This window comes from Malania oleifera, chromosome 1 (genome assembly GCF_029873635.1).
Source record: "Malania oleifera isolate guangnan ecotype guangnan chromosome 1, ASM2987363v1, whole genome shotgun sequence".
In the NCBI taxonomy this organism is placed as follows: domain Eukaryota; kingdom Viridiplantae; phylum Streptophyta; class Magnoliopsida; order Santalales; family Ximeniaceae; genus Malania; species Malania oleifera.
The window spans coordinates 53,510,843-53,523,340 of record NC_080417.1 but is presented as its reverse complement, the minus strand read 5'-3'; the positions used below and the strand labels follow the sequence as shown (position 1 = coordinate 53,523,340).

The 12,498-nt window shown below is 34.5% G+C and overlaps 2 protein-coding genes across 2 annotated transcripts; one reads left to right on the top strand and one right to left on the bottom strand.

The window, feature by feature from the left end:
• Window positions 1-729: 729 nt before the first annotated feature.
• LOC131162841 (uncharacterized) lies at window positions 730-1,575 on the bottom strand. The gene has a single exon (XM_058119470.1). It carries the CDS (start codon window positions 1,573-1,575, stop codon window positions 730-732), a length of 846 nt encoding a protein of 281 aa, XP_057975453.1.
• A 2,213-nt stretch (window positions 1,576-3,788) lies between these two features.
• On the top strand, window positions 3,789-4,891 carry LOC131154287 (small ribosomal subunit protein eS27w). The gene is made up of 4 exons (XM_058106969.1): window positions 3,789-3,945; window positions 4,082-4,183; window positions 4,305-4,333; window positions 4,529-4,891. Exons 1-4 carry the CDS (start codon window positions 3,943-3,945, stop codon window positions 4,653-4,655), a joined length of 261 nt encoding a protein of 86 aa, XP_057962952.1. The 5' UTR covers window positions 3,789-3,942; the 3' UTR covers window positions 4,656-4,891.
• The last annotated feature ends 7,607 nt before the right edge of the window (window positions 4,892-12,498 follow it).

Genomic DNA, 12,498 nt, shown 5'->3' with positions numbered 1-12,498 from the left:
ATAAGATAAACCCATATAGCACGTGAGCAGTCATCCACGATTGTTAAAAAATAATCTGCACCAGAAAGTGAGGCTGTATTATAACCACCCCATATGTCACAATAAATCCGATTAAAACAAAATGTGTTCTTATTTGTATTCAAAGAAAAATGTAAACAAGTGTGCTTTGCTCTAGCACAAACATCACAAGCCAAATGAGAACAAGAAATATTTAAAGTTTTTGGAAGACATGAAATAGAAGGGTGACCAAGACATTGATGCCAAAAAGTAGTGTCAGAAACACGCTGAGAGTGGACAACTGAGGCGGAGGGAAGTTTGTAATGGTAAAGTCCATCCCGTACTTCACCCGTTCCAATCAGCCTCCTCATTGATAGGTCCTAAAAAACACAAAAAGGTAGGAAAGAAGAGAGCAACACAATTGATATTAGTGGTCAGTTTGCTGATGGATAATAAATTAAATTTAAATGAAGGCACATAAAGAACATTAGAAAGAGAGAGATTAGGAGAAAAACGCATAGTGCCAATATGAGTTATAGGAACAATGTTACTATTAGGAAGCTTAATGGGGCATGACTGATTAAGGAGTTGAACATTGTCAAGAGAAGACAAATTGGATGTCATATGATCTGATGCACTTGAATCAACAATCCATTCAGTACTAGAAAAGGAAGCAGAATGACAAGAGGCAAGGTTACCAGCAAAGTTGGTAGAGTTGGTGTTCGAGGGCGATCAAAGATCCAATAGTTGACAGTATTGTTCATTCGTGAGACTAGGGATGGCAATCTTATAAAAAGTTGAAGAACTTGTGACATTATTTGCAACCATTGAAGAACTAGATTTTTTATCAGGTGTACCACGAGATGGAGACTTCTTGTTGGGAAAACCATGCAGCTTATAACATTGTGCTTTCCAATGACCATTACGACCATAGTGGTCACATTTTGGATAACCATGCCCTCGCCCCTTGCTATCAGAAGAATGAGAAAAATTACGGGGAACCGCCATGGCAACAAATTCTATTGGAACACTAGATATATGAAGAAGGTGTTGTTTCTCTTCTTGATGCAAAATTGAATAGACTTTGGTGACAGAAAGTAAAGGATCTATGGCCAAAATTTGGCTGCGAATGGAAGCATTTGAGTTATGTAGCCCTATCAAAAACTGAAAAAATCGCTCAGTGTCTTGCATTCGAATTAATACGGTTAAGGCACCACAAGTGCACTGCGGTGCGGAGGCAAGCATAGCGAGTTCATCCCAATAACCTTTAAGTGTTGTAAAATACATAGAGACGGTCATGGAGCCATGGGAAAGAGTAGTAATGTCACGCTTCAATTTGAAAATTCGAGGATTGTTGCTTTGAGAGAAACGATTCTCAAGATCCAGCCATACATCATGAGGACATTCATGATAGATCATACTGTGAGCAATGGAAGGATCAATGGAGTTGAGGATCCATGATAAGACCATATCACTGCAACATTCCCACAATTGAGTTTCTATTGAGGAGGATGTTGGTTTGGGAAGAGTACCATTAACAAAACCAAATTTATTTTTGACATTCAAGTCTATTTTCATGACCCTCTTCTAGGTAGGATAATTGTCACCATTGAGAAGAGTGGAGATGAGGATGACACCTGGGTGATTAGCAGAATGGAGAAAATATGGAGAAAACATGTTCAGGGATGGTGGATTGGAGGAGGAGACCTCTGCTAATGAAATGTTGGACATAACAGCAGATCAGTTCAGATGAACCAAAATCACCGAATTGGGTCAGATCCGATCTCTGTGAGGGATGGTTGCTGTTGCTCGCACTGGAGAAGACGATAGAGAACGATGAGAATTGCGAAGACGAAAATCAGAAGGAGAGAGAGAGATGACGCCGGAAAATCGCTATCGAAAAATCAAGAACCTGTTGAAAGGATGCCGGAGACGGGGAGGACCGGAGAAGCACCAGTTGGAACTGAGAACTAACGCAGAACCAAAATGCAAACACTAGAGATGCGCTAGTCGAAGGCTACTGCTGGAGAAGATGAACGGAGGAGCAATTGCAAGTTCACTGTGAAGAAAAAAAAACAGGAGAGGCAAGGGAACTATGTCGGAAAGGAGAAAAACCAAGGAAAGCCAGATACGATGAAGACGACACCTGAACGAAGAAGAACCATCGTGTTCGTTGAGTCACTGAAGATGATGATGACGACATCGTCAGAATTGGCGGCCGACCGGAGGGATTGCTACCTACGAGCAGAGGGATTGCGGTCACCAAATGGAAGTCTGTGGCGTGTGTTTGAAAACAGGGGTGACAGCAAGGGAGGTTAGGGAAGACCTGTTACGTGTGTGCAACAATAGTGGGCGGTGGCAAGGGTGGGCGACAACAAGGAAGATTAGAAAAAAAAATTAGGTTTGCTCTGATACCATGTTAAATTTTGAATAAAGTTATTTCTCAATATTATTAATCAATACAAGGGTGTATTTATATACATGAGTCAAGGAATAAAATCCCAAAATTACTCCTAAATATCTGCTCTATAGTAGTTACACAATAAATGAAAAATGGAAAGTGTATATATATTTCTAATAATATTTGACCCCAAAAGCATGGTTGAAAAATAAAATAATCTAAAAATGTGTGTGTATGTATCCATTTACACTCATACACATATGTATTTGTATTATAAATAAAATTACAAATAGGATAAATAAAATATAAACCAAAAGTAACAATTTATTTTTAGGTTTACATATTTGTAGGCCTAAAAAATACCCTCTAAATAATCAAATTTAAATTTGTTTGAAATTGATCATTAAGTAAATAAAAATAATAATTATAAAGATTTGAGGTGGCAAATCACAACTTAGAAATTGTGATAAACTTATTATTATTTTCATTGAAATAAATAATACCTTAGGTAGTGTTTGGGAGCATGAATTTCAAATCTTGAATTTGGATTTAGTGGATTTCGATAAATTTCAATACAATTTTATATTAAATTTTATTCAAATTCAACACAACTTTAAATCCAAGGTCTCTCAAAAAATAAGATTAAATTTTTTTTTACGAAATGAATAATTGTAAAAATGCACAAGTACTTTTAACTATATATGTTACATATGAATATTAAAATTAAATTATTTTAATTACAACATTCTTGTTATATCATATTTTTCTGTAAATTTTTTCTGTGCCCTTGTATAACTACATGGTATCATAATAATATCTTATGCCTATTTTTATATTTTATAAATTTAAACAAAACATACTTTTGTATAAAGAACTTACATTCATACTTTTATATTTGTAAAATTAGCTGTGAAATTGTAATATTAACTTGTTTTATAAATATATTAAGACCTTATTAAGAATTATAAAAATAATTTACATAATATTATTTTATTCAATCATGTACAATATACATGATATATTTACTACTGTTACAAAAGTACTTATAGTATGCTTAGTTGTAAAAAATAATTTTAATTTTTTATTTAATACTTTTAAATAATTACATAAATAATATTTATTTTACAATTTAAAAAAAAGTGACATAAAAATAAAGAAAACAATATATATATGACTCCTAATTTTTTCTGCAAATTTGAAAAAGTCAAATGATAAAATAATAATTTCATAATTATTCAAAAATTCTAAAAAGAGTAAAACACGAAGTAGACATAAAAAAACTTAAAAAAAAAGATATAAAACCATTGCGATCACGTCCATGGACGATTATGCCCCCGTTGCCCTAGACAATATCTTAAAATGGTCGAATGTGAGGCTGAGATTTATTGAGCCCAGGATCCAACGGCCCACGCTCCATCCGCCCTAGGGTTTTAAACTTGCCCTTTTTATTTAACCCCTCACGTTCCCAATCTTCCTCCTTTGCATTCTGCAGCGCCGTTTCATTTTTCCACAGGGTCTCTAGGGCTTCTCTTACTTGTGCCAAGATGGTGAGTTCCTTCGATCGATCTTCTCCCACGTTATCACTGTGCGATTCGAATTGATTACTTCGTGTTATTTTGAATCAAAATCGTCATCCCGTCAAATGTTTTGATAGTTTCTTTATTGGGTCATGTTTTTCGGCAGCCTCTTCCCAACGATATTGATCTGCTACATCCTCCGGTAGAGCTGGAGAAGAAGAAGCACAAGCTGAAGCGCCTTGTGCAGTCCCCCAACTCCTTTTTCATGGTATGGATTATTAGGTTTTTGTTTTTGCTTTTTCTTTGTAAGGAATTGACGCATAATAAATTCAAGTACCAAGCCATTCGCTGACTATTCGATTAAAATTTTCGATTTTTATTATCCGCAGGACGTCAAGTGCCAGGGCTGCTTTAACATGTAAGTTGCTAACTTGTGTTTGTTGCAATTCAATCTGATTTCGTGAAAGAATTTCTAATTTTTGGATTAATAATTTTGTTATTTATAAAATTCTTTAACATAGCTTGCTTTTGCGTGTATTAAAATTGAAAATGCGATTCTTGTTAGACTGAAATCCTAAAAATCTTTTCATCTTGGTGTGATGCAAATACACAGAACAACTGTTTTTAGCCACTCTCAAACAGTGGTGGTGTGTGGAAACTGCCAGACTGTGTTGTGCCAGCCGACCGGTGGGCGTGCTAGGCTCACCGAGGGTTGCTCTTTCAGGAAGAAGAGTGACTGATGATTTTGCTCTGCCTTTAAGCTTCTAGCCGAGGAGATTCGTTTGTTTCAACTTTAGAGGAAAGATATGAAATTGTGGTTCTTGTTCTAGTTTTGTTCTAAATGTGTGTTCTGGATTTGGGCTCTTGCCTTTTTAACTTTTTTATATTATGTTTTTATGTAGTTTTCACAATTTCTGCAGTGAAATTGGATTTTACCTGGCTTATATGCACATTTTAGAATTTTTGAGTTGTGCTACTATTGTTCTATTCCAAGTGCTTGCTTAATTTTGATCTCTTGATACTTCAATTTCTTTTTTCATGCTCCCAAAGTTCTAAATGGATAGCAATTGATTACTGCAGTTATGGAAGGTCCACTTATTCTTGTGTTTTATATAGTTTCATGCAATTTCTAGACTGGTTTGGAATGAAATGGAATGAAAATTTAGTTAGAGAACATGAAGATGGACTGATAGAACTTGAGTTCATTCCTTTCATTTTATTTCACCACATGATTTGTACAGTGAAATATAATGGAATTGGAAGGATGTTATTAAATTTTTTATTTTATTTTGTAGTACTCCACTCCAATTTTGTTTGGCAAACCAAACAGGAATGGATTGTATGTAGTAGGGGGGGGATGCCTCTGGATTGTATGTATTTCAGGTAGTGTAATCAGTTTATTATGCTTTGGTTATGGGCAAAATTAAAAACCATATTGAATCTTGCGGTTTTTTTGATTTTTAATCAATTTTTAAATATTTAATAATTACTTTTAGCAAGGGTTGTTGAGAATTTATTGGGTGTTTTGATTTTTAAATATTAAATGGACCAATCATATATTTACATACTAATTAAGTTTATTAATTTATATATGATTTAAATTTAAATCAATTTTTTTCTTTGGTTATATTTTGAAAATCGAAATCTTCGGAAGTTTAGATTTTTCAAAATTGAAACTGAATATCGAACTTTGGATTTTCCCTTGATTTTTGATTTTTTGGTAATTTTTGCACATCCCTAAATGTTTAGGAGTGTACATTTTCAATGGGTAAGCTTTTGTATGATGCAACACCAATATAATGTTTTTGGGTTCGCGGGATTTTTGTTTGATCTGCTTATTTGCAGGGTAGTGGCATGTTAAGTCAATAAACTTGTGGTCTGTTTGGGTCTGGGATTTTGTGAGTGTGTGAATTTGCAGAGTTAACATAGATGCTAAAACATTTGATTTATTTTTGAACTGAAATATGGTGGACACACTGAATGTTAATCAGCAGAAAGAATAAAATACTAATCGCATTTAATCGTACATTCTATTTGAAATTTGAAATTTAAAATTTTTGGTACATGTTAAGAGTTCAGAGAATCAAATATTTTGAGATGGCATCTCAAATTGAATGTATTTTAAAATTATGTATGTGAGATTTAAACCATTTAATTACTTCTTCATTGATTGGTACTTCTATATATCCGGGTTTACGATATGATTCTATATATATATATATATATATATATATATATATATATTTTACTTATTGTCCTTCACACTTACTCTAATTAAATTTAAGAACCTGCATCATAATTCTTCTAAGAAGTGAAAAGAATAGAAAATAATAAAAAATATTAATTTTTAATTGTGTTTTCTTTATTTATATAAAATATTATTGATATAAAAAATTATTCAAATATGATTAAAAATAAAAAGAAACTTTAAAGTTTAGTAATGTGTGCATAATAAAATTTTTATTCATTGATTTATTATACACTAAATGAATTCCTTAACGATTGATTGAACACTGTTTGAAAGTGGCTCTGCTCGAAACAAAATGTTTCAAATGTTCCTAAAATTTTTTGCTCCCATTAGACCATTTGTATCTATACTATCATAATTCTATCTTATGCAATATAAATTAAATATTTCTCTATATAGATACAATTTCCAAATTCTAATTTAGAAACTTATTTCACATTTATTTATCTAATATTTATTAGAATATGAATTTAAAAATTATTCCAATCCAATTAAATCAATGAATTTTAATTATAGAGGGTCCACCCTAGGGAAGAATAAAAAAATAAAAAATAATTCGTATAAATGAAATCCAAAGCGTAATGATACATTCTTTTGCTTTCATGAGATTGACAATGATCATTCTTTTCTTAATGAAGTAGAAAGTTCTTTTTATAGTTATCAAAATTCTAGCTATCTGAATAATGGATCTAAGAGTGACGGTCCATTGGTACATGTATGACTTTAAACATAGTTGGAATAATCATATTAATAATTGCATTGCCCCATACTTTGAGATGCTCCTTCTTGCCGATCAAGCAATGACACTGTTTGTGATAAGCTTAGCTTTAAGCCTTCGCTTGGTTGGTCTTCCCTTATCTTCCCTAAAGTTCAGAGTTGTTTTGGTTTGAGAAAGGAGCACCTGCTGAGCGCCTTGAATGAATAAGAAATGGACAGAAAAGGGAATCCATGATTCTTATTTGATCGAGTTGAAGCTAGCAACATGTCGATTACACACAATTTAGTTGCGACTTATATAGGCGAATCTATGGAGGGTCATCATTGACTCATTTTTGTTTTTTTGAAGCAATTTTTTTTAATAGTATTGGAATTGATGTATTCCCAATAGGAGGGGGGTGAATTGGAAATTTAAAAACTTTTACCTAAGTTAAACCCGCTAACAGTAGTATTTCACAATATGTAGGGTCTTTTTATGCAATCCCAATAGCATAAGGAAAGAGAAAGCTGGACACAAGATATGATATTGGGATTCGACCACCTGTGCCTACGTCCTCGCCTCAAGCTCACAAGTAAGAGGATTCCACTAGTTGCTCACTTGCGGGTGGAGTGACACCATTTTCAATACCTTACAGGTTGGTGCACCTAGTTCTCTTAACCGGGTTTGAACTAATTCGGGACTAATCACAAAGCTACTCTCCTTCTTTCGATCATACGTCGGGAAATACAACAAATATTCAAATGAAATTTTTCGTACAACCAGATTGCTTCTAATATAAGCAGATATGTACCACTATGCACAATCAATCAATGAACTCAAGTATGATATGAACATAAGCTCAAGTGAGTATGTGTGATTTTCTCTCAAAGATATTTTTATGTAAAAATGTGAGAGAAAATAATAATGATGATTTTTGATCTAAATACAAGATATTCAATAGGTGTTTTTTCAAAGATCTGAAACCCAAATAATATCTCCTAGAATATTTTGCAAAGATAAGTGTACGAGATATTTGGGAATGTACTTACAAAAATATTTATGAAATAAACTCAGTGTAAGTCTTTGAATCTTGCAATGGTAATGCTAAAACTCACAAGCTAAAAGGAGTTTTTCCCAAACAAATATTTATCAAGGAAAATAATTTGGGAAGTGCTTTAAAGAATTACTCTCACAATGATTTTCAAATATGAAGTGTGTATGAGAGTGAATGCTTGAAAGATATGCTCAAAATAAAACTTCTTTCAACAATCTCTCAGGAACAAAGGATTTGCAAATAAGGGAGTGAAAGAGAAATCGAAAGCTCTCTTAAAACGATTTTCAAAAAGGAGTATAAGAGAGTTAAAAAAATTTTAGCACAAAGAGTTTTTAGGAGAAATTAAAATCTAAGTATTAGTTTTAAAATTGAGTAATAAGGGGGTATTTATAGACATAGGCCAAAATATGACCGTTAGAGGTACATTAGGAATTTTAGAAAAGTTTAATTAAGAATTTAACCCTAATACCCTTACCTGTGGTAAAAATGTGACAACCTGAGAGTTTCGGTTGCCTGGCCCTTAGGGTCGGTCGCCCGAACAAACACAGTCAGAAAAGTTTACTTTCTGACTTTGGGTGTCCGAGTGAAGGTTTGGGCAAAGGCAATTTTCCAAACGCTCGAGATTCGGTCGCCCAGTGGTCAGTTCGGTTTACTGAACTTCATATTTTGTTCGTCTAGTTTATATTTGAACTTGGAGTTCATGTGCCTACGGAAGGTGAAAAGTGACGCCCCTTAGGTTCGGTCGACCGTGAACAGTGTGTTCATTTTGGGTTCGGTGTCCTGGACCATAGTTAACTTTGTTCACTCTTACCTATTCAGTTGACCGAGGCATTTTTAACGCCCTAAGTTTGGTCGCCCGAAGCCCATACAAAATTAAGGATAGGTCCTAATTTTGATTAAAATTCACCACTGTTTACATAGATATGACTTTTGAGTTTAAGAGGATTTTGCAAGTGATGTTTAGGGACCTAAGGTCGTTCTATGGTCATTTGAGCTAACCTAAAAAATCTGGCGTCGGTCGACCAAAGGTGATTCCTAAGGTCAATCTATGATCTTGAGCATTCCATTCATATCATGCATGCCATGCAATATTACTGACCAAAATATAAAACTAAATGCTATTACAACATAAAACAAATGTCTTCTTCTTTTGCTCTCGAATCTGCATGAAGTACGCCAGGTGTAACGTCTTGCTTAACTAATCATATAATAGAACATAGTAAATAAAATAGTCAACCCGAACCCGTGGGTAACGAGGACATCTGTCATACGCAGCGGAACCTAAGCAGTAGTAAATGTAAATCACAAACTCACAACCAAAAAATACATAATACCAGAGTCATGCATATCTCAAAATATTGTGTTTATATATAATCTCCCAAAAATACAAAAAACATCTCTAGGATCCCACATCCAAAAACTTTTGATCCTAGTTCAACTTACCCTCCTAGCGGGGTAACTCAATAAACTCAACGGCGGCCACACTCTGCCGGTCTTTCTAGATTTCCTAAAAATCATTTAACGCTCGAGGGTGAGACACCTCTCAGTAAGGGAAAATAAACTAAGTATAGTTGTGTGGCAACATGAACTTTTAATGCAATTATACATATACAGTATATTTCATATATCTGTAAGCATTCATAATAACATACTGAATCATCATATACTTTCGTATTTTCTTATAAATCATATCGTTCATAAAATTTATGTTATAGTTGATAATACTGAAAACATACTCAGGATAAATATCTAGCTGGTGTCGTGTATTACCCCCCATGACAAGTTGTGCTGCCTGAAGGCGGGACCCGAAATGGCTAGCCGACCACTGCCGAGTCAAAAATGTCTGTAAGTATGATGGACCCGCCACACCCTGGTCCGGACTGTCAGGTGGACGTCTACAACTCTACACTTAAAGTCACATCGACTATCCATCTCCCACCCCCTCGTAGGGTGGTTAGCACCAATCTGAACATAGATATATGATCTATATAGTTACGGTACCATGCTCCTGAACTGAACTAAACTAACATCCAGGTTCTGATAACATATATTACACGATAATATAACATTTAACATAAATGGATTGATAGCATTTCTATGCTTTCATATATACAACCTTGCGCCGAACATTTTGTAAATACAACTTTGCGTCGAATATTTTATAAATATGGCCTTGCGTCGGCTATCAATCATGACCTTGTGCCGAAAATCTCATACATATCATTCTGAGTAAATAAGTCTTTTATCATGTACTTCAAAATCATCATATACTGCATTATTTCATAATTTCTGAAAACATGCTTATTCGTAAAATTGTCATAATATAATACGTATCATGTAAAAATAATATTCATGCCACACAATGCTGTGTAAAATCATACTTTTCATTCTAAAATTACATTTCCTGTATAACATCAGTATTTTCCCAAATATGAATTTTCTTAATAATATTCAAATATAAAACATGCTTTCCTGAAAATTAATTTATTGATAAATAATAATAATACGTGTGAAAAATAATTGCTTTAATTTATTCCCTTACCTGACATTCAGAAAAAATCCTCTAAAAACATTCGTCCTGCACCCGCAGGGTTTTCCGTTCAACACCCTAAAAATCATATATCTCAGAACAAAATATTACTATTTTTACATCTACAGCATTTCCTACAATTGCTGGAAAGTCAAATTTCAACAAAAAAACCTTACCCTAAATTTGGGATGAAATCTAACTTCGTCCCACCGACGATCCGCTCCGGCAGACTAAGGGAGAACTTTCCCAAGAGCGTCGTGGTGGCCTCAGATTGTTGATCCGGCAGCTAACGAGGTCGAAATCGAAGAGGGAGGAGGGAGAGACCATAGAGAGAGAGAGTTTCTGTGAATTTGTTGCATAAAAATCTGAGTTTCATCTATTTATAGGGCCGGATTCGTCGACGAGACATGTCAACTCGTCGACGAGTCCTGTAGAAAGTTCATCGACGAACCTGCACCCTCGTCGACGAATTTAAGATTTCCAAAAATCCTCTCTCGGTATCTTCTCATTGACGAAACTTGTCTTCGTCGACGAGGCCCTCTTGTACCCTCGTCGACGAATCCTATGTGTTCGTCGATGAGGACCTGATAAATTTTCTTGGGTCATTGCATCCCAAAGTGCAACATCGTCGACGAACACAACCTTCTGTTACTGTTTCCATTTCCCTCCCTTTCTATTTAAGTACCATTATTATTCGGGTCATTACACCAGGGGTATGTGCTTTAAGTATTTTCTGGTCTCCATTAGACCTCTCTCATATGTGTGTTATGAATTAATGACCTGTTCAAGTACTAGACACACACATTAGTTCCAAGTACTTTGTCAGCATCAAAACAGGGATCAGACCAAAAAGTTAACAAATAGTTTTGCCCAACACAATATATGTGCAGTTCAAGATAATCTACTTAGCTAACATCAATACGCAAATAGCCTATACGATTTAAAATAATAGCAACAAAGATAAAAAGGAAAGAGAGCTAAATATCTTTTTTGTTTTAGTATCTTTCATCCTTGGCATGCGCTTATTAGCCCTGCTAAAGTGTCACTTACAATTGATAAAATTTCCTAGTGGGTTTTGAAGGGACTTTGTTGCATGGTGCAATTCCGTCCAATTGAACTTTCAAGTGTCTCGTTTATCTGCATCTAAGACCTATTCAATAAGAGGAAAACAAAAGGGAAATGAGGATTATTATAAGTGGAAATCATTAAATGAGGTTTCTACAATCTAGTAGACTTGGAATGAGGTTTTAGCAAGGTGTGAATATCACCCTTCCATTTATTTTTAGTCGGTACTGCTAGCTTAGTCAACTTGGACTGATAGTGGCAGACTTGACGCCTTATAATGATATTTTTTTTTCATTGAAAGTGTAGAGACATGAGAAAATAAAATAATAAAAGAAAATGAAAAAAAGATGATTTTTGGCTAAAAAGGAAGAAAATCAGTGATGATTTTCTGGAGGAGCCAGAAAACCAGCGATAGTTTGGTTTTTATTGCGAAACAGTAATGGGTGAATGGTTAAAATCGGTTCGGTTAAATAGAAAATCGGCGACGGTTTTCTGAGGGTCAGAGAAAACCAACGATGGTTTTCTCTACAGTGGGCGTATATAGGGAAACCGAGAGCCATTTCATTTTAAGAAATCAAAATCTTTTCTCTCTCTCTCTCTCTCTCTCTCTCTCTCTCTCTCTCTCTCTCTCTCTCTCATGCAACCCACGAACCCTCTCTCTTTCTTTCTTTGATTCCAGCCTCATTTTAGCCAAGATTGATGATCAGGAACCACCACGGGGTTCCTGGGAAGATTCTCTGCAACGTACGCGGAATAAATTTTCAAGTTGAGGTTCCGGGCCACCATCCCAAAACTAGGGTAAGTGGTGTATTTTAGGGTTTTTAAGTTAATTTGGAGTATATGAAATCTAGGAAATGTTAAATGGAAGTTATTTTGGGAGTTGTGTTGAATAATTTGGGAAAAGTGTGAATTGCAGGTTTTTTAGGTTAAGAATGTCGAAGGACGTAAGAAAATTGATTGTTTAGTGAAATCTTAGTAAGCTAGGTAAG

Excerpts from the sequence above, each read along its gene's own strand:
- LOC131162841 (XM_058119470.1), bottom strand. The coding sequence starts at position 1,575 with ATGAAAATAGACTTGAATGTCAAAAATAAATTTGGTTTTGTTAATGGT.
- LOC131154287 (XM_058106969.1), top strand. Across the intron at positions 4,184-4,304 it reads CCCCCAACTCCTTTTTCATG|GACGTCAAGTGCCAGGGCTG; the intron begins GTATGGATTATT and ends TATTATCCGCAG. Across the intron at positions 4,334-4,528 it reads TGCCAGGGCTGCTTTAACAT|AACAACTGTTTTTAGCCACT; the intron begins GTAAGTTGCTAA and ends GCAAATACACAG.